Here is a 27,542-nt window from a genome sequence, read left to right on the forward strand (position 1 = left end):
GAGAAGAAGAGAAAAAAGAGGAAGAAATGATAAAGAGAGAGAAAAAACCAAGAGAAAGTCCGGGCATCAGAAAAAAAAGAGTGAAAAAAACAAACAGAAAACAGAAGAAAGAGTATACCAACGTAGGGAAAGAGAAAACAGACAAGGTAGAAGGCACAGGTCGGGTTAACCCGGATGCTCTAGCCAAGATGTTAGCTTTCCCCACACATCCAGGCCCTTCTTCCGACTTTTGAGCCCTTTCCTAGCATAAACAGCTTTTTCTAGATAGTATGTGGCGACTAGTCTGGCCAGCCACTGAGAGAATGGTGGAGGATCAGCATCCAGCCATGCGGAAGCAACGCAGATCCTCCAGACTGCCATTGCGATGAATATTAGTCCCTCACTTTTGATCTTAATAGTTTCAGATTGAGTCCCCAACAGGATGATTGTGGGGGTTAGCACAATAGTCTGGGTGGTGACTTCCCCTAAAAATTCCTGTACCTTGAGGAGAGTGGAGGCGAGTTTAGGACAGATTGCAAAGATGTGGATTGGGTCTGCCCCAAACTCAGAACACCGGGGGCATAATGTCCCTTTGCCAGCTCCCCACTTGGCGATCTTATTGGGGGTAATATACAAAGAAAAAATAGTTTTAAAATGTTGTGCCTGTAGTTTGGCTGAAAGCAAAATATTTTGAGACAATGCTATTGAATTAAAAAATATACTAGGTGAAGATTCGAGTTTGGTGTGCCATTTTTCGGCTACCTTTTGTAGGTCGTCTGGGGTTTGTCTATTTAATATGTTGTACAAAAGACCTATTCGAGGGGCCGTGGTGTCACGTAGTTTGTTGATAAGTTCTACTTCCGTGAATCCAGCATTGCCCCCAGCCTTTCTGGAAAGAAAGTTGGATATAGATAGATATTTGAAAAAGTCTTGATTTTCCAGACTGTATTTAAGTTGTAGGTTTGCAAATGATTGGACTCCCTCGCTAGTAATGAGATCCCCCAATTTCGTGATGCCAGCCCTGTGCCAATCTGAGAAGTAGGACCTACCAAAAATAGCGGGAAGATTACAATTTGTCATGATGGGAGAATAATAGTTGAATCTTCCCAACCCGAATATTCTACGGATATTACGAAAGACCTTATATGAGTTCATTAGGGTCTTGAATCTCACACGTTTGTAATATCCGAAAGAGGTCTCTCGGAGGAGGCAGCCCCAGTGGTCTTCACCGAGTAGAAGTTGAAATGGCGAGGAAGGGCCAAGTGTGGGTGCGAGGGGGGGTTCCCTCACCAGCTCAGAGCTATATTGCATAACTGCGGCCCAGTAGTAAAGCATAATGTTAGGGAAGGCCCACCCACCCCGCTCTCTAGGAAGGGATAATAGCCTTAAAGCCCTCCTGGGTTGTGAGTAGCCCCAGATAAACTGCGTGAAAATTTGCTGGAATTTCTGCAGATTGGCTTTACTGAATTCCAGGGGTACGGTACGAAAGAAATAAAGAAGTTTGGGAAAATATGTCATCTTAATCACGTTACATCTACCAACGAGGGTCAGATGTAGATTATCAATCTGTTTAAGGGCCTTCTTGGTATCTGCAGCAAGAGGAGCTAAGTTATCTGTTATGATTTCATCAATATTGGCAGATATGAAAACCCCCAGATATTTAGCTTTTGACACAACTCTGGCATCAATCCAGGTGATTTCCTTGTTTACAATTATCTGGGTCTTATTTTTGTTCAAGGCATAGCCTGAAATTCTCCCAAATTTTTGTGCCTCTAGCTCCAATGCGGTTATGGCGTTCTCGGGGTCAGGGGAAGTTATGGCCAGGTCGTCCGCATAAGCCATAATTTTGGTGTTGGTGCCCTGGGTGCTGATTGCTAAGATGGCGGGATTCCTTTCAATTTGCTTGATGAATGGGTCTAGGTAAAGGGCAAATAACAGCGGGGAGCAAGGACAGCCCTGTCTGGTACCCCGTGAGATGTTAAATTGATCAGTAAGTCGCCCATTAATGGAGACACAAGCCGTTGGTTGTATATATAGAGCCTGTACCGCCTGCGTGAGTCTAGTCCCAAAACCCATCCTGCCCATGACAGCCCACAGAAATCGCCAGGAGACCCGATCAAATGCTTTTTCAGCATCTAGTAGTGTTAAAGACATCGGGTCTCCTGCGGCCTGTGCTGCGTCAAACAGGGTGATGGCCCGCCTGACATGTTCCGTGGTGCCTTTTTTGGGAATAAAACCATGTTGCCATTCTGAAACTAAGGACTCGATCACAGAGGATATTCTGGATGCCAGTACTTTAGAGAAGACTTTAGAGTCGCAGTTGATGAGAGTGATGGGTCTGTATGAGCTCATCTCTAGTGGGGACTTACCCTTTTTGAGGAATATAGAGATTCTAGCATTGGACCAGGAAGCAGGAGGGGAAGCCCCATTAAAGATAGATGTTACCACGTTGGTGAAAATAGATTTAATTTGGGGGGCGAAGATCTTATAGAACTCTACAGGAATACCATCCATTCCTGCGGCTTTCCCGTCTGGTAAACTAGATAAAGCTTCCATAATTTCATCCCAAGTTGGAATGAGTTCTAGTAGCTCGGCGTTATCAGAGGTAAGCTGTCTGAGATCTATCTCGCTTAGATAACTGGCTATCTCGCTTTCGAGTAGGCCAGCTGCACTGCGGTTCTCCTCAGTGTATAGCTTGGAGTAGAATTCCTGAAATCCCTTCTGTATTAAATTAGGATCATTGGTCTCATTCCCTGTAATTAGTTTGATTGCATGTATTTCACTGCTTGTGGTTTGTTGCCTGGTTTTGACGGCTAAGTGGTGCCCAATGCAATCACTGCACTCGTAATTCTTTTCCCGCTGTGCTGCCCACTTGGCTGCGGTTTTTTCCGCAAATACAGCTCCTATTTCTGCTTTAGTAAGGACTACCTCTTTTTGGGCATTTTCAATATCTTGTCCTGCCTTAACCAATAGGACCAAGTTTGTTTCTGCTCTCCTTAATTTCTCCTGAATAGCATTGATTACCAGCTTCTCCTTCCTGTTTTTCCTTATTGAGAACCTCAAGGTTTCGCCCCTAACCCCCGCCTTTAGTGTGTCCCAGACAGTCGTTGTTGAGGCGGTTCCGATGTTTATTTCTAGGAATTCCTGGATCCAACCTTGCATATGTACCCTGTAGTCTGCGTTTTGTAGAAGGGCTTTCTCAAAACTCCATCTAGGTGCCTCCTTCCACTTCCCTAATCCATTGATGTTTACTATAAGAGGGTTATGATCTGACATAAAGCGGGGTGCATTGTCTATGGTACAATTGTTAAGAAGTGAAGATGAGACAAAAAAGTAGTCTAATCTAAAAAGAGTGTTGTGTGGAGCCGAAAAAAATGTGTAACCAGGTTGTGAAGGATTTAAACTGGCCCAAATGTCGCTTAGCCCGTGGATCTGAATGAGGTTCACTAGTGCTTGAAATACTCGGGGTTTTCTGCCTTTGTATCTCCATTTATTAATTTTCCAGTCGGGGGGCAAATGTATATTAAGGTCGCCACATAGGATAATGGGAGTGGGCCAATGGGCCAGCTCCCCTGAAACTATATTAATAATCCCTGGGTCGTCGACATTGCTGCCATACAGAGAGCAGAGGGTAAAAGGAGGGTTAGAGAAAAGGTGGCATTCAGTTATTACCCATCGGCCGAGTGGATCTGCTTTAACCCGGGGATTAGTAAGAGATAGTCTTCTATCTGCCAAAATTCCTACCCCTTTTGTCTTGGCGCCCTGCGTAGTGGCCCCCACGACTTTAAAGCCTAGTGTATCTAATAGGTGCTTCTGTGAACACTCTATGTGGGTCTCCTGAAGGCAGATTATATTGCCCCCTAGAGATCGTAGACCTTGAGCAACATTTTGCCTTTTAGAAGCATCATTCAAGCCGCAAATATTAGCAGAGACAAGCCTAAGTGAATCTGTCTTAGCCATCTAGGTGTTGGAAAAAAAACATTTCTCCTCTCCCAATATCTTAAAAAGTGAATACAAAAATGTATACGCGCCAAAAAGTGCCCTTGATTCTGTGCCATTACTGGTGCCCGTCCCCATCCCCCCCCCCCCGCCCTGCCCACCCCCCCTTCTTCTGAGCAATCAGGAATGACCTGAATGATGAAAGTCAGTCATGAGGCCCGGCTGTCAGCCACGCCTAAAAACTAAATAAAGCTTTCATTCGGCTAGTGGCCCCCTTTTTTTCTTCTCTCCCCTCTTCCCTCTCTCCTTTTCTCTTTTCTCTCTTTTCCTCTTCTCCCTAAGAAAAGACTAAACAAACAGCGGAGTCAGCAATCAAAAAAAAGAAAAAAAGCCCCAAAAAAAAGGGCTGCCGACTATATTAGTTTTAAGATACACTTGAAACTGCTGTCATGCTGCCATGGTCACGGCCCCTGGAAGCTTGCAAATTTATGGAAGCTGTAGAACGAGAGTAGGAATACAGAGAAGATAACAGGGGCAAGAGATTGAGCTTTTCATCTAAAGACCCTTTCTAGATTTCAGCTCGTTCAAATATTCACCAGCTTTTACTTCAGATAGAAAGACTTTGGTCCCCCCGTTGAAAATTACTTTAAGTCTGGCAGGATTCATTAAATATACTTCGGCCCCCAGTTGCTGGAACGGAGAGATCAATTGTCTCAGGCGCCATCTCCGCTCGACTGTCTGATGGCAGAAGTCAGGTTTAGCGAAGAATAGTATACCATTGGCCCCTTTCTTAGAGTTGGGGCGGGCCTGATCGTAGATTAGCTGTCTAAGAAGAAAGTTGCCAAAATAAACCAGGAATACCCTGGGCTGTCCCCCTGTGGTGTTACCGCGGCCATGTTGCTGTCTCTGGTTGAAAGGAAAACGGTGCGCCCTCTGCACCTCGTGATCCCAGTCCCAACCCTGTTGGTCAGGGAAGGAGTCCTGCAAAAGTTTCACAATGAAGCGTCTGGGGTCATCCCCTTCCTTCCCCTCCGGAATACCAAGCAGGCGAAGATTGTTCCTGCGCTGGCGATTTTCCTGGTCCTCCATCTTCGCCATAAGGTCTACCAGGCAGGCAGTGTTGGATTCGCTCTTTTGCTTGACTGTCCCGGCTTCGGCTTCTAAATGCTCGGTGCGCGCTTCCACCATGGAAACGCGGTCGCTAATATCAGTGCAGGTTTTGTTCAGCCTTCTTATGCTTCCCTGAAGTTTCTTAGAAGCACTTTTGGCCGCACGGTTGTCGGCCCGGACCTCCTCCTGAAACTCTTTAATGGAAGCAAGGATAGAGGCGAGGGATGGTTCCGCTAGGTCTGCAGGCGGATTTTTAATGGATCCCCACTGAGTTGTACTGGAGTCATTTTCGTCCAAAGGATAGGACATTTGAGAGTCTGAGTAGTCCCATTTCAGCTGGCTACGCCGCTTGTTCTTACTACTGGGTTTCTTTGATCGCTGGACCGTGCCAGTGTCCTGTTTTGAGGCCTCGCTGTCCCCTTCACTTGTGTTGGACCCGCCCTCGCCCTCGCCCGAAGAGGTGGGTGTACTATCGGAGACGGAGTAGAAATGGTCGGGTCCTGCTTCCGGGGTCCAGGGAGCTTGTGCGCCAGGGGGAGCCTCTAAGTGCTGTATAAAGTTGGCTGTACCCGACATCTGAATTTCAGGCGCTGTGGAATGGGTACCAGGGCTCACAGCATTAAGACCACTGCTAAGCTCCTGGGCTATGAAGGTCGGAGTTGGTGGGGTTTGTTGTATGGTTGCCCCTTTCGGGGGATTGATAGGAGGTAAGCAGAGAGAGATACCTAAGTTTATAGCCGGATCTAGGAGCTCCGCAAGGGTGCCATGGGTGCCATAGGTGCCAGTGCCGATGCCGGCATCAGTGCATGGCATTTCCCTAGATTTGGTTTCTGCCAGGACTGTCTCTAGGTTAACCGCTAAACAAGCCTCTTGTAGCGGACCAGGTATAGGTGCTAGTGCATTCAGCATGGTTGGTGAGGCCGTAGTGGTACTCTCGGTGGGGGGCGCAAGGGTCTTAACATTAGCAATAGCGCCTGTGGGTTGAGTTCTGGTTCCCAAAAACAATTTAGCTAGGGGGGGCTGCATAGATGTTAAGTCTTTGGTGTCTTTTGTATCTTTTACATCCTTTAAATCTTTAGGCGGCCCGCCCCCCCCAGCTCTGCCCAACAGTTTTTTGTTGCCACTAACCTCTGCTGTCTTGGTTTTGCCGCCTTTCCTGGCCCCCCGGGCGCTCATGTCAAAGTTGTAAATTTTGCTGAAAGCTGAAGCCAGAGGTGCTGTGAGCGGCAAGGTCCGGATCACGGCCGCACTAAGGCACCGATTTAGCAGAGGCAGAGGCAAAGGCAGGGAATCCGATATGCAGGTAAATATGAAAAAAGTGGCCTTGATTCTTCCCTCGTTAGTAATACCAAGTCCGCGCTGCAGATGCCGTGATTCACAACCTCTCGGTGGCAGCCTCAGCGTTCTCTGTGCTCTGAGAGCTGGCATCGCATCGCGGGACGCAGGGCGGCTAGCCGATCATCCACGTGTCTAGCGTAAGCAGCCGAGCAGCGTGAGCGCTCACGGTGACTTCATCTACAATATTTCAATTTTCGATGGATTTAATATTAAGAAATTGTTAGTCATCCAGTCCTGGATAAGCGTAAGAACCTGGTCAATATCTGTTGCAGCTTCAGCCAAATTGGGAGATAATATTAACATTATCTGTGTATTATCAGTTTTAAAATGTTAGTATTAAACTCCAGCAGCAAATGAGCATGGTGGCAACCTTATGAATTAAACAAAAGTGAGGAGAGTATAGATCCAACAACCGTTTTTTTTTCGAGACGACCTGTTGCGTCATAATTGATTGGGATCTTTCCTCTAGGAAGGCGGAGATCCATTTTAAGACAGTGCCTCATATGGCCATGTCTGCAAGTTTTTGTATCAGAATGGAGTGATGAATGCTGTTGAAGGAGGCTGAGAGGAGAGCCAAGAAACCCTCGCCGCCCTTGTCTACCGATCTGCGTAGGATATCAGCTACTGAAAGAACCGCCAATTTAGTACTTCTGCTCAGCCTGACGCTTATTTGCATGGTACCCAGGCCATTTTCGGCCTCAACAAAAGTTAAAAACTGGAAATAAAAATAGATATATAGCATTTGGAATTACTGCTTTAACCAATTATAAGTTCTCATATGTAGAGAATAGGATTTAAATATTTCGATATTAGTAGGGTATATATTTTGTATTATTGGTTACTTTATGCTGCTGATGTATTTTCATATGTGAGTGATTTTTGCTTCATTGTTTGGTTTAATGAATCAACAATAAACTATAATTTAAACTGCTAGGAGCCCAGTCCACATTTTGCCTCAGCCTTAGGATATCTCCCCGCTCCTCTGGAGACGACCGAGGTCACTGCAAAATAGAATGGTGAAAGAGTTATCCCTTCCTCTTTGAAACACACAGTGAAATGCACAAATGTGTGTAATTCGGTTGCTTGTGTAGTCTCAAAGCATTCAATGGTTCCTGCCTAGGGCAGAGAGTAGCTGTTTGTAAAGTATAAAATGCCAGGAGCAATTGACAAAGAAACCTGCAAATTCAGAACATCTAACAACTGGGATGGGATATGCAAGAGAAATAAGGAAAGACAACAAATAAGTTACAAAGCACCAAAGTGCAGCAGGGCTGGCGATTAGCTAGCTTGGTTAAGCCAGGGACTGACTAGGCATTCAGTAGGGAACGGCAGACCGTATAGAAGCAGGCTTGGATAGCAAAAGTGCAGCAGGTGCAGTAGCAGTAGCAGTGAGGCCCAGGGCGCCCTGATTACATTTTTCAAACCAGATGATGGGGGGGTGCATTTTCCCTGCTAGCATTAGCGCCTATGGCACCCTTGCTACACCACTACGTGGAGGCCTTTGTTTTGTATTTGACCCATAAGGATGGGTTGGAATGCTGCCCCAAGAGATTGCCAGTGGTTAGACTATTTGCAAGCGTTACTCTCAGCGCCTTTTGTGTGATTGATGTAGCACCCTAAATGGCCATGGCCATGGGTATGACTTGACGCAATTCACTTGCTCACTGTGCCATGGTGTCCAAGTATATCTCACTGACGGAGCCAAACCGGTGTGACTTTGCATCTGTTCCCTTCTGGAGGGAGTCTTGCCTGGCTGTTTGAGATGGGCTGTTTCCATTAGGCAACGGGTCTGTATTGATTTGCAGAATGTTGGCCTTGACGGAAAACCATGGGTTGCAATGCTACCCCGAGTGTTTGGCAGTGAATGGACTATATGAAAGCATTTTTCCATGACCTTTGGCGTGATGGATGCATTAATGCCTATGGCACCCTTGCTACGCCACTACATATAGATGCGCCTTCAGAACTCTTTCAGCTACTGCCACACTCTGTCTCTCAATCAGGAACTTCGGACAGAAGGACTACCTATAGCTTAATGCCCTCTCGTGCAATGGTCTGTATGTTCATAACATTACATTTACAATGGTTCTAGGCCATGAACTCCCTTCTTTAGCAGATTGCTTAGTGGGTGCCACTGAGGAGATCTTTGTAACACAAAACATTGAGATTGTTGTGTATGCTACTGTGGGAGGTAGTTGTGGTGGAGTTGCAGGGGTGGGAAACAAATGAGAATAACAGCACCAAAAAAGGGAGCGATGGATGGGGAGAAGGATAGATGGGCAGACAGCTGGCAGGAAGTAGTCAACCCTTAAACATCTCTGGGGAAGGTCTGCCACTGTAGTCAGACCTTAATAAATTTGATTATTTGATGAGGGCAGATACAAAAATTTCCAGTAAGCCTCTATCGTTTTGGCCTAATTCTTTGAGAACTAAGGTGTAAAATGCAGCGTTTGGCCACATTGATTTTTTTTTTTTAAATTCCCCTCAGCCGCACAAACCCCGAATGGGAGCTGGACTTGCTTGTCTCACTCAGTGCTGCTTCAAATGTTCAAAGTGAGGGGTCATTTCTTTTTCTGGGTACGCTCTTGCTTTCGCAACTGAAGTTTACTTCAATATATTGCTCTGTGCTCTGGTCTCTCCCTGTTCTATCTTTACCACCTCTCTTCCGACACAACCTCATTGTGTACACCTCTTCATTTCCATTTTTCCAGAATTATACTTCTGATAATCAAACACCCAAAATATGGTGCTATTAGAATATTGTGAACAAAATATTGAAAGGCAAGTAAATTTAAAGTAAGTATATATTTACTAGTCCTAACTCAATAATCTATATATATCGTCAATGTTATACAGATTCTTTATTCGATGAAATTCATCATAAAAGAGCAATTAATAACATAATACAATTAAAAATTCAAAACAAGGGTTCATAAAACACAGTTGGCATTAGACCATTAAAAGTAAGCACAGTCACAAGTCAGGATGATGAGCATCCTAACCAAGTACTCTTAACTAACAAGTGCTTCAGAACTAATAAATGATTCAGAATGGGTTTTGTAACACCTCATGCGGGAGCGCCAAGCATTGCCCAAAAATTTTGCGACTCCACAAACCATGGTAATTGAAGAGGTATCGGTGGTAAGTATCCGCAAAGCCGATGCATGGCATCTAACACCCATATTCTTGCATAGTGGTTTTAGCCAAATCCTCCTAGCAACCCTATATGCCGGGCAAGCAAAGAAGAAATGTGCCACTGACTCAGTAGGGGCTGCACAGCCAGGACATGAGCTCCTTTTGCCGACATTATTTTTCCACCCCGAGATGTAAGCATTTACTGAGAGGATCCCGAGTCTAACCTTCAGGTAAAGAGATCGGTCTAAGGGCTGCTCGATGTAATCCAAAAAGGGTTCGAAGCGCCATGACCACTTAAAGGACAAAAAGCGCTCAGTAAGTGAGCCCACAGAACTACTAGAAAGTGTTTCCTGCTGAACTAGATTCCAGTAGAGCTTTTTAATCACCAACTTGGGCGGAGGTGTTCGTCAATGTACATATATGTGGAGTTCAATATAGAAATCTAACACTGCTTACCTTTCAATATATCAGTTTTGAGATTTTGTCCGCCATATTTCCATACACGTTATTTTGCCTATAATATTCAGAGGTTGCATTATTTCCCAGCCCTGTCCTCAGTCTCTAGCCATTGTTCATTCCATCCCTTCATCGCTCGCCTTTTCTTTCTCTCCCATCAAAGTCTCAAAGGACACTCAAGCCATCCTAGGAGGACCTGTCACTCACATGCGCTGATTGACAGGCCGGAGCTCCCCAGGACAAGGGCTGTCAAGGAAGTCGCCATCATGAGACAGGTTTTCTGAACTCTGCAGATTTAAGGTCATTGGGAATTTGTGAAATAAAATCTTCCTTGTTCAGTTCCGTGTTTGCGAGATTCAGTCCTTTTTGCGACGGTGTCACTGCAGCCCCCACACCTAGGCACTACTTTCTCACTGTGAGGTTTAGGAACCCTAATTTTGAGTACAGTGGAAAGGATACTACCTGGCAAAGGTAACAGAGTGCCCTTCCCAACGCGAGTCAGAGCCTGAAGTTAAAAATGGTTGCAATGTGCGGAAAGGAAACGCATTATGTGCAGAAAGTCAGTGTCAAAAGCCAAGCAGGCCTTGACATTTTGCTTAAAAATTTAATTACTGGTTATTTAAATAAAGTTGTAGGAGCTTAGATTCTTCGAAACTGTCAGAATACAGTAAAGCCGTACTTTGACGCTTTGGACTAATGCTTTAAAAGAGATCTTCCCCTTTGCTCAATTGGTGAACTCCATCTGTGAATCACATGTTCTTCCTGTTGAGGTGTTTACATTTGGTTATCTGGCGGCACGTTTTGGGCTGGTCTATTTTTTTACCTTCTTTTCAAAAGGAGCCAGGATTGCAGAAGGGAAACATTCACGGTCTTCAGTAGACTGCAGTGTTCGAATAAATGAGGATTAATTAATTTCAGACGGGTTTCTTCTTTGAACTTCTGCTCTATCAGAGGGCGGCTTGGTTGTCGGCCTGAGCCCAATGTCAATGAGAAGAGTGACCATGCATGGTCGGACCAGCAGAAGTCTGTCATTTGTTGCTGCAGCACTTTTTGCCCTAAGTGGCCCGGGTATGCCCATACATGGGTCCCTTGCTCGCTATGCCACTGGATTCAAGCTAGCCTGGCTGATGTGGGGTAAAACCCCTGAAACCGGTCCCAGGATGCTTGTTTCCAGTCCAGTGAGGACCCGGCTAGCCAGTTCAGGCTGGACTGTTCCCATTGGGCACAGGATCAAGACTGATTTGCATATGGCTGGATCCAAACCGGGGTGACATGGGAAGCAAAAAACGATGGATTTAACCCAGACCTGGGGTGAAAGTAGATTTACTCAGCATTCCATTCATCATTTGTTGCTGCAGCACAGGAGAAGGCCTGTCATCTGGATGACGGGGATGAAAGAGAACATGATATGAATAATGTAAACCTGGAAAGAGTCTGTTGCCTCCTAGTTCATGGAAGTTTACGTTGCCTGTGCCCTGCCTGATGCGTTGAGTGTAGGCGTTGGCTCTGTCACCAGCGCAGACTCGAAAGTCGTCTAGTATGTAGGTGAAACTCAAGGGACCGAGGAGGTGATGGGCGAGGTACAGATAGTGCTCTGAGAAGGAGGAATGGTTTTATGTGGGAAGTGATTGACCAACGCACAGATGAAGAATGAGGGTGACCCCGTGACACATTAGGAAATGTTGAAAGGAACTGAAAGACGAGCCTTGGATTTCTATGCATGAGAGCTGTGTGGTGTATGCAGGATAATCCCTCTGAGGAGGAGGAGTTGGTTAGTTGTTTGGGAAGAGACCGAAGAAGACCATGTGAATGACATTCTGAAGCAGTGCTTCCTTGGGGAGGAAGCACAGGGGTAGAAGGGTGATCCTCGTGCAGATCACGCATCTGTGGATCTTCTTTTCAGATCATCTCGCAATCCTGGTTGATCTCCATCCTTCATTTAAACAACAGCTGTGGGCACCCACCTCTCTGTATTATTTTCTATGCTTTTGCAATATATCTGCACTTCACTCCTTCTTTCCCTGATCCCACTTCGACCTGATCAAGCAAGGTGCTCCTTGCCCCTTCAAGGATAACTGCAGTTGATTGTATTATGCGCATGGCTGTTCTTTGCACCTTTCTAAAAAGAGAACCTTCATGCTGAGACAGGGTAACAGAAAAGCAAGATCCTTGGTGAGTTTACAAAGGGACAGATCACCCTGGTGACATTTATCTGGTCTAGATCTTCTGCTAGGGCTGGATAAGACATTAAAGTGGTTTCGACCCTCACAAGCTTGGGAGCGTGGAATGTCATAACACTGCCTTGTTTGTTTCAGTGGAGTTAAGACTTCTGCCTTTCATATCGTGGATAAACAATCAGAGATGAAATCAGTCTTTCACATTTCCCCTTTATTTCTTTTTTCCTCTCTTCATTTTTTGCCTTCTTCATCCCTCTTTTCACCCATTAGACCCTTTTTTCTCTCTCTCTCTGACTTATTTCTCCCAACCTGGACCCGGCACACAGTAACAGAACTGGCAGCAACACTGCCTGGAGGGCACTGGAGGTTACAAGACCTAGCAAGCAAGCATGGACAAGGGCGGTTAGATTGTCTTCTTCTTGTTTTTCAGACTAGTCTTTCAAATAAAGTGCTAATAAACACAAAAACAACTGATTACCAAAAACAAGTGGAGCGTTTAATAAAAAAATATATTCTAAAATGGATGATTTGTACATATATTACATACATTTTCCAGTCAGAGTGCTCAGTCACATGGGCAGCCATTAATGCTGTAGAAGTTATCTGTATTTAGGAGTTGTTCGGATCTTCTTTTCTTTTCCTAACTTCTTCATTGCGGCTTTCACCCAGTTTTCATTAGGATTTGTACACACGTCAATGCCTTTAATGGTCACAAATCTGAAAATTAAATATGTACAGAATTAGGTTAGCCAAAAAACATGCGTCAATTAAATTGTAAAACCGTGATCTGTTACAGTGGTGCAGTGATAGGTGATTCTAAGGTCTGTGGCTGTGTGCAAAGCCAATACATGTTGAATCTGTTGAACGTTGCTTAGAGCCAAACGTAAGAACACTTCAAGCCAGTGCCAAAAACCTTGCCCACCATCATGACTGCCAACCACCTTCGGCGGCCTGGTCAACCATGAGCATCAATGTTTCCAGTGATGTTCATCAAAACTTACCAAAAACTCATACCAACCATTTTCAAGAATACGGTCACCGTAGCTCTCATCAGAGCCAACATGATTCATGATAAGACCAGCCGCAGTCTGCAAAAGTACCAGCCGCGGTCTGCAATCCTGCCAGCTAGAGTACAACGCTACCAATGACACACCTTAACTACAGCAAGATCACGGCTGGACAGTGCGCTCTACATTGTGTCACATGGTAAGTGAAATTGTTCATCTTCTCCATGTCATCTTCAAAAACCACTGAAAAACAGTTCGTAAAAACTAGGATCATTCATGCGCATAATAGTAATTAGTGCTGACTAATTACATTTGGCATAATTACGCAACATAGGCAAGGACAGTCACCAGTGCTGTCCGCCATATACATCGTGGTGTGGTTCTTCACCATTGCAAGTAAATTGATACTATATTTACTTACCTTCGTGATATTTTGGGAGTCAATATTGTGAGAAATATTTTTGTAACCCAAGAGTCTTATGCTCGATACTCTGTCACAAAACCCCCTTGGCATGACCTTGCTAGGCGTGTGTGCACAACCTGAGGCCATCAAAGTCCCTTTGACTATAAAGAGTTCAGGAATAGGATCTGAGGCAAGATGATCCTTCAGGTCACAGAACCCAAGCCGTGATACTCATTATGGGTCACTGGCATCATCAGAGCCACAGTCTCGCGAGCACTCTGTGTACGCCAAGTCGTATAGCCGCGATGCCCTAAAAGCTGCTCATATGATGTGACACGTCTCTTTCGATTGAAGTGGAGTACATTTGGATTATGTAGGCGCATTATCATAATCTAAACGTATTGAATGAAATTGATGAGCCATTAATTCCAGATGTTTACAACCAATAGTTCTCTTGGTCACCATGTGCGACCAACTGTTTCAACTCCAGATAAACACAATTCTCGGGGGAATATCTCTGATATAAATCATGTTTTGGTCCTAATTCTGTTGGGGTCTGAAGCCTGCTCGCTGGCTATAGCTTCAGTTTACGTTCACAGCCTCTGCCTCGTGCAGATTTCTTTCCAGGTTTCACTCCTATCCCATCCAAAGGGCACTTTTCTCCAGTTAGTGCAACACAGCAGAGACAGCTTATTCTTGCTAAGTGGAAAGTAAGAAATCGTTCTGAGCGCCTTCATCACATTGATCAATACATGTTTCTGGGCGAAAGCCTCTATTGGACGAACATGCTCTGCAGCCAACCCCTGAGAACCGAACAACGCCGCTAATCGTAGAGGGAAGCAATGGGATTCACTTAGACCCTGGAAGACAGCCCCAGCGAACGTCCAACACTGTGTCAGCAACACTTCTAATACAACACTATATCCAAACCAAGCCCCTCCCCCTGCTGATCATGCTGAATAATGCTTACAAAACGACCCCAGGACCTTGTAAAATAGATTGGACAACATTACCAGCGACTGGCATCAACTGTTTAAACCATGGTCAGCAACACAATCCCTTATAGTACATCTGATCAGCAACAAAACCAGTCACACTTTCCAGTTTTATCAACCATGATTAACAAAATGACTGCCACGACAAGCATCCTTTCCAATCGTGGTCACCAGCACTCGTAACTGAATCTAATCTCCTGGACAAACGCACTCAAAACCAAACAAAGAACTCTACCAACTATGGTCTACGACAGTCCTCAATAATCAATAACCCTGCCAATTGTGCTCAACAACACCACGAGCCATTAGCATTCACAGTGTCACCTAGGATATGGCCAACAAACCTGGAACTGAGGTCAACAACTCTACCATCAAGAGACAGGCATGACCAAGCCTACTTCTAATCAGTGCCAAGAACGCCAGATAACGACTACAGTACAGATAATAACAACGAGGAACTACACTGTCAACTATGTTCATCATCTATCCCTGGCATTGTTACCATGGTTACCAAGTTTACCTGTCATAGTCTGTAACACCTCCAGCCATAAGCAGCAAGATTGACAGTCTTATTTAATGACATTCTCAGTTGTGGTCATTAATCTGACCTGGTCACCAACATGCTCAGTCAATGTCAGTGCCAAGGGTAATTCTTGCCAGCAATACTGCCAAACTGCCAATTGTAGCAAGTGAAAGCACTAACGCCAGTGGTCGACAACACATCCATCTATAGCTAGGCAAAAGCTACAGGCAGAAGCATGGTTTAACAACACAACCATGAATGGCTGATAAGAGCTACAGCCAGAAGCATAATTCAACCAATCGGCCTTCAATAGCTAGGCAACAGCTACAGGCAGATGCATAATTCAACAGCACAACTAGCAAAGGCTAGGCTACAGCTACAGTAAGAAGCATGGTTAAACAACTCACTATCAATAGCTAAGCTACAGGCAGATGCATAATCCAACAGCACAACTATCAAAGGCTTGGCTGCAGCTACAGTAAGAAGTATGGTTAAACAACTCACCATCACTAGCTAGGCAACAGCTACAGGCAGATGCATAATTCAACAGCACAACTGTCAAAGGCTAGGCTACAGTAAGAAGCATGGTTAAACAACTCACCATCAATGGCTAGGCAACAGCTACAGGCAAATGCATAATTCAACAGCACAACTATCAAAGGCTAGGCTACAGCTACAGTAAGAAGCATGGTTAAACAATTCCCCATCAATGGCTAGGCAACAGCTACAGGCAGAAGCATGGTTCACTGTTAGAACTTTCACTGTATCACTATGCCGGAGGGCTCATTCTATGACTGTGCTACACCTTGACGTACAAAAATAAGTGTACCCCAATATTTCTTCGTTTTGGAGAGTGCCAAACATCCAGCTGGGCCAGAGCCAATCCTTGTTTTCCTCTTCTGTGAGTACCCTAAGGGGTTGTACACCTATATGCATAGAAGGCTTTCAGAACTCAAGATGTATGTCTGTAGAAGTGTGGCATTGTGTTACAGGTGCTTGGAAACGAGGACAAAAATACTTACATTACAGCCGGTAACCTGCAGTCATTCGAGGTGTGGTGGAACCTCTTCAGATGTTTGCGGTGAATCGGTTTGGGCGCATAGTTGTCGCAGCAGATTGAGTTGCCTGCTTCCACGCTTGGTATAGCTGTAGAATATGAAAAGCGCAAAGAAGAACAATCAGTTGAGGCGCAATGGGAAGGTCCCTTCGGTACACATCTCGCGTGGTGCTGAGTGGAGGATGCTAAACACGGCAAACGTTAATTTTATGATACCTTACTACACAAATACAAGTAATGTATAGGGCCGGCTGAAATTGCATAATTCTTTCTCATGAAAGGTTGCAGAATGCCACAAAAAATTCCGCGAAATTGTCTGCCAGTTCTCAAGTCACTTCCTTTAACCGAGTGCGCACCTAGCATAAGAAAGTCTCGTGAGATACTAGTAGGAGACTGGCCGGAGTAAGAAAATGTCTCTGTATGAGGGAGGCAAGGTGCACACTCGGGTAAAAACACACTATGCAAGATTGGATAATGTCAAGAAACCGCGCAACGCGAAAATCGGGAATTTTGCGAATTTCGCGGATATGATAAAATTTTTCGCAGGTTTGCAAGTGGGACTTTCAGAATCTCATCCTAAAGTGGTTCAATGGCCAGCAAGGGTCGAGAGAGGTTCAACATGGAAGCCACGCCTCGTTGAAAAGAGTTTAAGATGAGCCAGGATCCTGATGGGAGCCTCACCCTCGGCCCAGGTCTCTCCTAAGCCTGTGGGGCCGCCATTCTAAGTGGCCATCGAGACATGAACACGTCCAGGCCTTTTTGCCTTGAGTTTCTCAACCTCATTTCGTGTCTCCAGTTTAGCGATATTGGTTCTAGTAGCGCATGTGTACTGCGCTCTGATTGCAAAGTTTCCTTAATTAGTGTAAGGCAACAGAAAATCAGTTACACAAATGAGTTTATTTTATATTTATTAATCAACACACGAGAAAAGTCATCAGTCGAAGATCAGCATATAGGCAATATTAATAGATACACAAGATCCCATGAGGCGCGTTGGCTGGGATAGGAGGGGTGAAGCAGGACACAATGTGCGTGTCACTGTGAGTGGGTTCAAGGACGTGATGGGACAGTGGGGATGCTGCAAGTCGGGATGGGACAGACTGTGTGTGTGCTGGAGGGATGTGTGTGGAGTATCAGTACTGGCATGTCATGGGATGCTGCAGGCCAGGATGTGACTGTGCTGCAGGGATGTGTCCGCCAGAGGCCCAGTGGGTGCCTCAGTGGCCTTTCTATAGGCAGGTGGGCAGAGGTATCACTCCCTTTCTCTCGCTAGGCGGCCCATTAATGTATACTGATTGAGCAGGGCAGGGGGCCTGAGCAGAAGTGGTCTCACCTGCATTCATGTGTGGCTCTGCAGTGTGAACTAATCTGTGCATTTTTTTAAATCCAAGTGTAGGTAATAAAACATGCCCCCAACCCCCTTTCTTTTCATAAAACTTTGCTGAAGCAGTGGTTTGTGGAAAGGCAATATGCAAATGTGTGCCACTTTTTTTTGGTGTGCCCAGGCCCATTTTTTTTATCCCGATCTAACCCTGGTGCATACGAGCAGGATATAGATCTGAGAGGTGGTTTATTTTCTTTTATTTTCTACTGTAACGCTATTCCTAATTTATAGCCGGGACCACTGGAATTATGCGGCCTGGGAAAACAAAATTACAGTGCAGGATTTACTAAATTATGTGGCAAGAAAAGGAAAATTATGCTGCTTAATGTGTCGCAATTTGTGACTGTTTTACTTAATTATTTTTACATTATTATACGTTAACACTGTCTTGGCAAAGGTTACACTTAGTTAGTACCAGTTTAACACCAAAATTCAGCAATACGCACCTGAAAGGCGATTAGTCAACGTTTGCGAAGGGCCTTCCACTGCGCAGCAACAGGTGTCACTGCCTTCTTAGGAACTTTCGATCCGTTAGAAACTATCTTGGGTGTTAAAATCTCCAAATTATGCAGCAGGTGGTGGGTTATGTGACAAATGTGGCAAATCCATACTCATGTGGAATACCCTGCAGCCGCACAATTGCATTATTCCAGTGGCCCTGCTTATCGCACTATATTAAGCAAAAAAACATTAATGCCGGCAAAGTTTGACTCTCCTTAAATGAAAACGCTTGTCAAGTTTCACTAATAAAATACATATAAAGCATGGAAAGGAGCAGTGCAAGTGTCTGTTATCTAAAGAAAAGCCCTGGCAACAGTTTCATAGCAGCACCGACATGCTGCGGCTGTCCTGCCTCTAAGTCTCCCGAGGTTCCCGCAGGAGGCAGAGCGCACTGATAGAATTAGAAGGAACTTAAAGAACAAATGCCCCATTTTGGGGGAACAGAAAAGGATTATAGTGCGGGGCACTGGAATTACGCAATTCTGCAGCCGCAGCGTTTTACACGTAATATGGATTTTATCACATTTGTCGTCTAATCCATCAGCTGCTGCACAATTTGCAGATTTTAACAAAAAAAACATCTTAAACGGATGAAAAGTTGCTAAAAATGCGGTCACAAGTTGCTGCACCCGGGAAGGCCCCTCACAAAGGTTTACTCGTCACCTATCAGCTGCTTTCTGCTGTACTTGGGTTGTAATGTGTTACTAATGAGGTAAAACCTTTTTCCAGACAGTGTTAATGTGTAAAAAAATGACAAAAGTATTAAAGTCATACTAGTACCTCACATTAGGTTACAAAATGTAGTCAACCCTGCTACTTAGTACTTCCCTGTTGCATAATGTCAGTGGCTCTGATTATAGAACGGCTAATGCTCCTCGGCCTTAGACTGATAGGAGAGAAGAGAGCGAGAGGGGAAGGTGGAGAGAGGGACGGAAGAGGCATAAGGAGGAGGCGGAGGCAGAAGGGAGGAGAGTGAGAAAAAAGGAGGAGGGTGAGAGGGAGAGAATGAGGAAGACAGAAGAGGGGCAGAAGGGTGAGAGGAGAGTGAGGGACAGAGAAGAGGAGGAGCAAGAGAGGAGGAGAGAAGGGAGAAGAAGAGAGAGAAGGGTGAGGTGGAGAGAGAAGGGAGAGGAAGAGAGAGATGGTAGAAGAAGATAGGAGGGTGTGGTGGAGAGAGAAGGAAAGCTTGGAAATAGAAAGGTGAGGTAGATACAGCATAAGTTGGTGCACAGTGAAAGGATGGCGAGGCCAGGAGAGAGAGAAACTAGGATAAGGCGTAAAGAGGAGGTGGAGAAAGACGGGCACAGCGCGGAAACAGGTGGATGAGGTGAAGAGAGAGTCGAATGATGTGAAGAGAGTGAGGTGGAACGAAGTAGAGGGTACGGTGAGCAGGGCAGCAAGGTGAAGTGGAGAGAAAGGAGGGTGAAGTTGGGAGAGGGGAAGGAGAGACAGAGAGAACGGGTGGTGAGATGGAGGAAGCAGGAAAGATCAAGCCCAGGGTTTAAACCTTTACAAATATACAGTCCAAACCAGTAGAGAGAAGCCGGCAGGCAGTTGGTATGGTATGGTTGGATGGGATGGTATGGGATGGTTTGTATAGTATGTTATGGTATGGTGTGTACGGTATGGGATGGTATGGTTAATAGGGTACAGTATGTTATGGTATGCAGCTCACATCCGTACAAGGCGTCCAGCATGCCTAGAGCCAGCTGTCAGACACCTGGGAGACTCCGACAACCCCATTTATGTTTATGCCCCCACTCCAGGCCATGCTTCGTCATGGCCCTCCCAGATTCCACATTCTGGAACCGGGCCTGGCTGGGGGCCAGAATGTAGAATGTGAGTGCGCTGCTTAATGCCACGGGTTGTGGCGGGCGAGGGCGCGATTGGAACCGCAGAGCTGGGTGTGTGCGTTTTTAAAGATCGGATGCAACAGTAGAGGGCGCTGCAGGCCAAAATATGAGGGCACTGGCAGATCTGTGTTGAGCTCGGGCTGCTCATTAATTGGACGCAGGCCTCACAGTCTCAGTGAACACTGCATGAACTGCAGTATTAATGGCAATATTGTAGATCAGTGGGTTCAGCTCCATTCGTAGGCTTCAGTCTCAGTGAGAACGATCAGTGGAAGTATGCACCTGCTGTGCAGGTCACAGGCTCTGGTCTAAGATAGCACAGCTTGTGAATACCCCTGCCGCAGAGATTTGGGTGTGATATGCAGGTTCTAGTCCAAATAAGATGACAGAGGGTTCATTCGCCTGCTGCAGAGCTCTATAAAAATGCTCAATGGGTTTCTGCAACTGCTGCAGAGATCCTGATAGTATTAACTTGCAGGTGCCAGATCAAATTCTGATTTAAGAAAGTACAACTTGTGAACACACCTCAGTTGGACAGCTTACATAGTTAGTTCACCTGCTGCATGCAACCTACATAACACACGTTAACATACATCAGTTTCACATCAGCCTTTCATCCTTCTAAGGTTGGCACAAGGGATATAGCCACCGCTATTCGAACATGACCTGAACACATCCAGGTTTCAGAGCTTTATTTAAAAAACAAACAAAAAAAGACAGCCTTTTCCCCCCAAGATTTATTGATTCGTAGAAACAATTGTTGTAGGGTAATGAGTACATACACGTGTATATGCGTCCATATGGCTCCAGAAAGCATTACAAAATCAAGAAGTCTACTGTGAAGGCCATAGTAGACGCGCAGTGCAAAACAATCCAAAAAACACTAGTTGTTAAAAGTCATCCCCAAAATGGACTTCACGACCTTCTCAAGTGGAGATGACCGCGTCTGTTTGCATTAAACCTGCTCTCTATTCCACTGCCTCTCTCTCCAATAGCAAAATATGTCTCTCAGAAAGTTGAAAAGGAGATATTTGGGCGCTAAAAAGCTATAGGTGTTCCAGGTTTGGAGTGAAACTCAGTGGTTTAGTGTCAGGTCGTGTCCCAGACCCTTTAAATTGTAGGCTCTACACTGGCAGTATTAAATGTGACAGCACAGCGACAACACCGACTTTCACTTTGGGAGGAAGGGGATTAGCCAAACTGTAGAGCGTTTTATCTTCTTCTTCCGAAGCGAAAACAAACTTCCGGCACTTCAGAAAACGACTTTAATTATTAAGGCCCTGATTAGGAGTGGGGTCAGGGCTTTAGCTCCAGGAGTACTTTAAAACGGACATTGAAACGGGTCCCTTTCGGTCGGGCCCTGTCTGTATTCATGTCCTTAACCTTTCATGCAAAACACTGATTGGGCTCTTAAGAACGAATGTAAAGAACTTTAAGGTAATTAAGCTGTCTGTCAAATTTAGGGATGAGGACAAAAACATGACTGCCATGGGCTCAAGGGGCTTCAGCCCCCCCCCCCCCCCCCCACCTTAGAGCCCCTGCATCTCCACTCTGCCTATTGCTAGAAGAATTACCCCTACCCCCCCAATTTTTTTCTCAATCCACCCCCCCCCCCCCCCCCCTTCATTGGCAGTGTTGGCAGGGGCAACGGGTGATGCACGCTGCAGTAGCCTTTCGACAAGGGCCCTAGCACTTACTATTCTTATTATGTTTTTACAAATTTAGCGCCAATGTCCCTCTTCCTATCCTCTCTCTCTCTCTCATTTTCGCACACACTCTCTCTTCTCTCTCCTCCCTCCTCCCTCCTCTTCTCTCCCTTTCTCACAAACACATGCACTCGTTCCCCCAACTGTCTTCATGACACTCTCTGTTTCTCTCGCCCGCCCTAGGCTGCTCATGACGCAGCTCTGCTTCCATTCCTTGCATTTTCTAAAAGAATTTTTAGAAGGGCAAGAGGATTCTCGCGTGTGTGAACTTGACAAGAGACTGAGCCAGGCTCTCTTGGTCTATCAAAAGGATTGGACTGGGCTGGGGGGCAGACGTTAACACTAGCCAGGCCAATGCGTTCTTGTGCTCTCAGGCAACAACCTCCTACGCAATCTGCTCCCACCCTCACTTGTGCAGGTGCCAGCATGGCTAGGATCAGCGACATGGCCTGACTAAAGCTCGCCCAATGGTGACCCTGCACCCTGGAGAGCCTGACAGAGGCAAGCGCGTGAAAAGAGGATGTGGTCCGTCGGCTGCGCTGCCGCCTCTGGTGCAGGAAACCAGGGTTCGAGCCTCGAGGTCGCGTCCACGTCCAGTGATTCTGGGCAAATCACTTCATCTCCCTGTGCCTGAATGTGTAATTTAAATACGGTACTGTGTAAAGCGCTCCAATACCTTCGGGTCGAGTTCGCGCTATATAAATACGCAACAAAAAAAACCCTCGCTCAAAATGTTAACCTTCTCGGGCCGAGTAGGAGCTGGCTAGTCCTTTAGAGATTGTGTAGTGTTCGCTCAGGTTGCCACCTTAATTATTCGCCTACTTCTCGCCTCATTCATGAGGTGTATTTGTACATCAAAAAAGATACCTGGCCATGGACCATGTCACCAACCTACATTCTTGCCCCTTTGGCGTCATTTTACTCACTTCACAGCTCGTGTGCCTGGCACTTACTGCCACTTGGATTACTGGGTATTCCCTAGTTATCTTTGTTTTCGGTACACACACGGAACACTTCATGCCCCTGTGTCTAGGTTAGTGCTGTGTAGCTGCGCACGTCTTAGTTCCAATTACAGTTAGAAATCGCACTCCTGCCTGTCACACCTCCTCCTTCGTCATACTTCTAGGCGCTGCCACCAAGACAATATAAGGGCACCTCTCAGTCACCGACACATAGTGTTTCACAAATAGGAGCACAACAAACACTGTGCTCTGTCGAGCACCATCTCCACCATGGTGTAACTACCCATCCGAAAAAGCACGTAGGCGTCCCACTAGGGGTATGAAGCGCTACATAAACGCTGCAATACAACACACGGGCAGAGCATCGGCTGTGCATGTCCGTCGCTCTTCCGCCCAAGTTACACTGAAAGGCCCCAGCACTCACCTGCCGTGATTGACAGGACGGAGGCCGCGAGGACAAGGGCGAGCACGAGCGCCGTCTGCAGACTGGTCGCCATCTTCAGACAGGTTTCCTCAGCTTCGCGGTTTCTAACTCTCAGAAAGAAGTGGAGTGAAATCTAGCGGGCGCCCTTAGGTATTTATCAGATTGTGCCTTGGGTGAGAGTGCTCCCCCCCCCCTTTGCACACTTCCCAGTAGGCGTTCCCGCCTGATTAAGGAAGGAAGTATTCCTCCGGTTTGAATAAACACAATTCTCAAGAAGCGGAACCTCTGATTTCTACGGAAAACAGAGTACAATGCACAGAGCATCACAACGTTGCTGATTTATGATTACAAGGAATGCGTAGCTTGGTCAGTAAGATTGGCGGGGCTTCAGATTTCCCAATAATCACGCTGGCACACAATGTTAAAATACAATTATACGACCAGCAGGACACATAAGAGGCGCATATGAGGTAGCGGAAAGGGAGAGGAATGTCAATTGGCAAGAGTACGAATGGAGAGAAAGTACATTATTTTGTGAAATAACCAACATTTCTGGAGTATTTCCAAAAAACAGAGTGTGTGCGTTTTTGTTTGTGTGTAAACATTCCTGGTGAAATCCGACAGACACTTCACCATACCCGACTGAAATCACTTGTACCCAAATAATTGTCACAGAATACATTTATTAGGGGGGTGCAGGCTGGCAACTAGAGCCAAATTTCGGGGGGGGGGGGGGCTGAAAAAGATTTCGGGGGGGGGGGGCTAAGTCTTCCAGCCATAGGCAGAGTGGCTGTAAGAAGGGGCGAAAACGCAACAAAAGCCTCATTAACAGTGGTGGCTGGTGACATTTGAAAGTGGTGGGGCGTAAAAAAAGGGTCTAAATGTGTTTTGTGTCATAGCGAGCCTGATTGACTAAAGGGGAACTGCAGGACCCTCACGCCAAGGAAATTTTGAAGAACAAAAAAAAAAAAGGCCCAAAGGATGCAGGTTAAACCACATTTCAGAAAGCAAGAATATTTATAAAAGTAGGTAGGATATGTAGACTTGAAATAATTAAACACATTTAAAACTGTCCCATATCGTGCTTCATTCCTGCTTGCACCCGTGCCATCCATTTAGCCTGACTGCATTTTTTTAAAAGAATAGGGAACATTGGCGTTAGCCGCCTGACCTTATTGCCAAAGAAAGATGAACTATATGTCACCTCAGGTCTCCATTAGGGCCAAAGATTGGGTGGCGAAAACAGTGACCAAGTCTCCATAACCACACTCTCTCAGATGCATTGAATTAGTTATATAGCGCCACTCATACCAGTGCAGGATGTCTGAGCACTTTGCATCACACGCATATTACACACAGACATTCAATCATACATGTGTAAATCACTGTGTAGGAAATGTTACGTAAGCCAAAGGACTATAAGTGTAGGAGTCACATGTCATCCATACTGGTAGGCAGCATAGTTTAAGAGTGCTTGGGGTGGAGAAGCACAAACTCAGAGTCGAAAAAGAAACCGCATAGTTGGGAGTTTTCTTTAATAATAAGAATCGATTTCTAGCCAAATTAACCCTTTTTGCAACATTGATCAATGTTCTGTACTTTGCAGAGTGTATGCAGTTCTAGGATGAAAGTTAATACCTCGCTATTCTATATTAGGACTTTAAATTATACATTGCAAGTAACCTGCTGATCTGTTTACATCTGTAATCTACATGGTACACGTTCTCTGCAGCAGGCATATTAACCCTCTGCACTAAGTTCACCTAAGTCAAAACCACAACTATACAAAATGCTGATCTCTCTCTCCAGAAAGATAATTAATCACACGAGTTATCTTGACATTTATGTGAGCCCGGGTAATTGCGGGGAGAAAGAAACGCTGCAGCAGGTGCTTCAAAGGCATAATAAACTTTCAAACACGGCGCCCCCAGGATTCCAGCACACAGCCGGTGCGGTGGCACCGATAGCACCGCCCTAAAGCCGGCCCTGACTTGATACGGCACCGGAGGGTCTAAAATAGTAATGAATGTGCATAACTATTTTAGGCCTAAGGAGGGCCTAAAATAGTTTTGTACATTCATAACTTCACAGTAACGGCCGGCATGATGGGGGCGGGGGTCGTCACGGGGGGTGGAGGCTGGTGGGTAAATTAAAGAATATTATAAAACTTACCATCCTCGTCCTGCAACATCTTCTGGATGCGTTTCAACTCCCGCTCCGTCCTGCAACACCGCAGCTTCTGGATGCGTCCAAACTGCCGCTCCCGCCGTCCTGAAGCTCTCGTCGTCATGTCGTCATCAATGCAAGGCAGCCTCCCTGCCTCCGCTCTGCCAATCACAACGCTGAGGCGCAGTGGAGAGCGCCCCAGCCGGGACCATTTTCACTATGTAGAGTGGGCGCCGTGGGCGGTGCTGCTCGAGGGCATGGGGGGAGTGGCTTGCCCACTGTTGTACATACGGACTGTTTGATCGGCCCCAGGGGGGACCAAACAGTCCCTATGCACAACAGTGGGCAAGCCACTCCCCCCTGCCCTCAAGCAGGACCGCCCACCCCCGATCAGGCACTTCTGCTTTCTCGCAGTGCGAGAAGGCAGAAACATAAATGGTAGTTATTACCATTTATGTTTCTGCCTTCTCGCACTGCGAGAAAGCAGGGGGGCGGCGCCCAAACGCCCCTATGGAGGAGCCGCCACTGCTCATTAACAAGTAAATGGTCTTTTAAAGACCTGTGGGGGTCTGGCTGCAATTAGACAGACGCCAGCCCGCGAGACACACATGGGGGGGGGGGGGGCGGAAGCCCGGTGAGCCCAATGGGTGAAGCTACGCCTCTGACAAAGCAACGTAGCAACAAAGGTTGCTGCACTGCCATAGACGAAGAGAGCAGGAAAGCGCATTATCAACTAAGATTTAACACCATCCTGCTCTTTTCCTGGTGCTGGCACACAAGGCTGCATAGTGCCACGCACACCCCTTTGAACCATTGTGCAAGAGTTTTTGCATGATGTCCATCATGGGTTTTGGATACCTTGCCAGTACAAAGTACTATGCCTAGACCAACTTTAAAACTTTTCTCTCTTTGGATGTGTGCTGTATAGTGCACCACATGCTAAGCTGAAAATGTTTGGAGAGCTGTTCCCAAAAAGGCGTTATTTATGGTGCAAAACCTGCTCTACTTGTAGTAGATAGGGCTTGCAGTCAAAACGCATGGATGATTGCATTGAAACCCCCATGAACCACACATGGAAAGTCCACCTGATGCAAAGTAATGCAAAGCAGCACAAATCACTGCTTTGTGTTACTTTCAGCCAACTTTCCAGTGGAAAACAAGCTTTGCACTGGAAAGTAAATTAAAAATAAACATTTTGCACTGGTTTGCGTCACAAACCCAGCACACAATGTCAGTAAATCTGCCCCTTTGTGTTCTAATATGAGAGTTAATGTGAGCATCACATGTGCACAAAACATGGATCCATAGCTCTTCTGTCCATGCCCTTAGCAGAGCCTGTTGAAGGCCTTGTCTGCTAGGGTGGCAGTGAGAAGTGTGTGAGAAGTGTCTGCGAAACCCCAATGACACCTGCTGGATGCGCTTTGTGCCTGTGTTTAAGTAACCGTTGGCAAAACCCCGCTTTCCAAGGATCCAAAATGTCACCATTCCCTTACCTCAGGATTAATACATTTAAGTTAGGATTATGAGTTCTAGCTGGGGATCGGTTCTTATTTAGTTTGGAGTTTTATATAGCGTCACATCATACCTTGGCCACTTCAGAGCACTCAAAGAAAAGTCTATGGAAGTAATAAAGCAATGAGGGTGGGAGACATGGGGTAAGGGAGCTGGAGACCAGCCTGCAATGGGAAGTGGCCCTAGAACCAGCAATCTTTGGTCACTGCCCTGGTCTAATCAAACAGTCTGATTTCATTTCCAAATGTTTTCAGAATTGCAAGAATTACAAACAGAGCAGAGCTCTGGACCGATGATGTCCAGAGTCTCAGGTCTTGAGTCTTCAAACATCTGCTTCCATTGTTGAGTTTTTGATGGATCAATGCTTTATTAGATCAGGGCGTAGCTTCCATCGGTGCAGCAAGTGCAGTGGCACTGAGGCCTAAAAGCAATGCCGTAGCTAGGCACTTGGACGGCCTTGGCGGTCCCTGCCATTGCCGCCCCGCGGATGCGCTGAAGAGCGGGGGGAGGGGTGCTGGCGAACTTTTCTGCATTTGCCACCCTCGCGCATCACAGCAAATTCAATTCAATTCAAAAAAACTTTATTCGATCATTTTAGAAAACAATCATAAAAGCACAATAAAATTCATGACAATGGGAAGACGGAAACCAATGGGTTTGACTAAAAACAGATTAAACACATTAAGATAAAAAGGACATACTTTTTCTTGCAGATACAGACTTTAAAATATATACAGCAGTAAAATAACATACATCAGGTTCATCAAGTGCAAATAGAAGGCTCATAGCGGATTTCGCAGTGAGCACAAAGTATTTTTTAAAAAATGGTTTCAGGTAAGTGATACGAAAACACAAATATAATGGGCAGATCAACAAAAAATGCTCAGAACTTTGTTTCGAAATCCCATCACACGG

The 27,542-nt window shown here is 45.8% G+C and overlaps 1 protein-coding gene across 2 annotated transcripts in view; it reads right to left on the bottom strand.

Annotated features, from left to right (window-relative positions):
• LOC146775912 (C-C motif chemokine 22-like) overlaps window positions 1–23,111 on the bottom strand; it is a 97,499-nt gene extending 74,388 nt beyond the window's left edge. Inside the window, exons 1-3 of one of the 2 annotated variants that reach the window (XR_014972312.1) lie at window positions 22,950–23,111; window positions 16,085–16,208; window positions 12,682–12,851 (exon numbers count right to left, since the gene is read on the bottom strand). Coding sequence is in view for 1 of the 2 variants with exons in the window: in XM_085639168.1 (XP_085495294.1) it covers window positions 12,734–12,851; window positions 16,085–16,208; window positions 22,950–23,022 (315 nt within the window). In the remaining variant the exon portion in view is untranslated. Of the gene's footprint in view, window positions 1–12,608; window positions 12,852–16,084; window positions 16,209–22,949 lie in introns of those variants that run through there. The other variant, XM_085639168.1, reaches the window with a different exon arrangement.
• Window positions 23,112–27,542: the final 4,431 nt, after the last annotated feature.

This window comes from Triturus cristatus, chromosome 12 (genome assembly GCF_964204655.1).
Source record: "Triturus cristatus chromosome 12, aTriCri1.1, whole genome shotgun sequence".
NCBI classification, from domain to species: domain Eukaryota; kingdom Metazoa; phylum Chordata; class Amphibia; order Caudata; family Salamandridae; genus Triturus; species Triturus cristatus.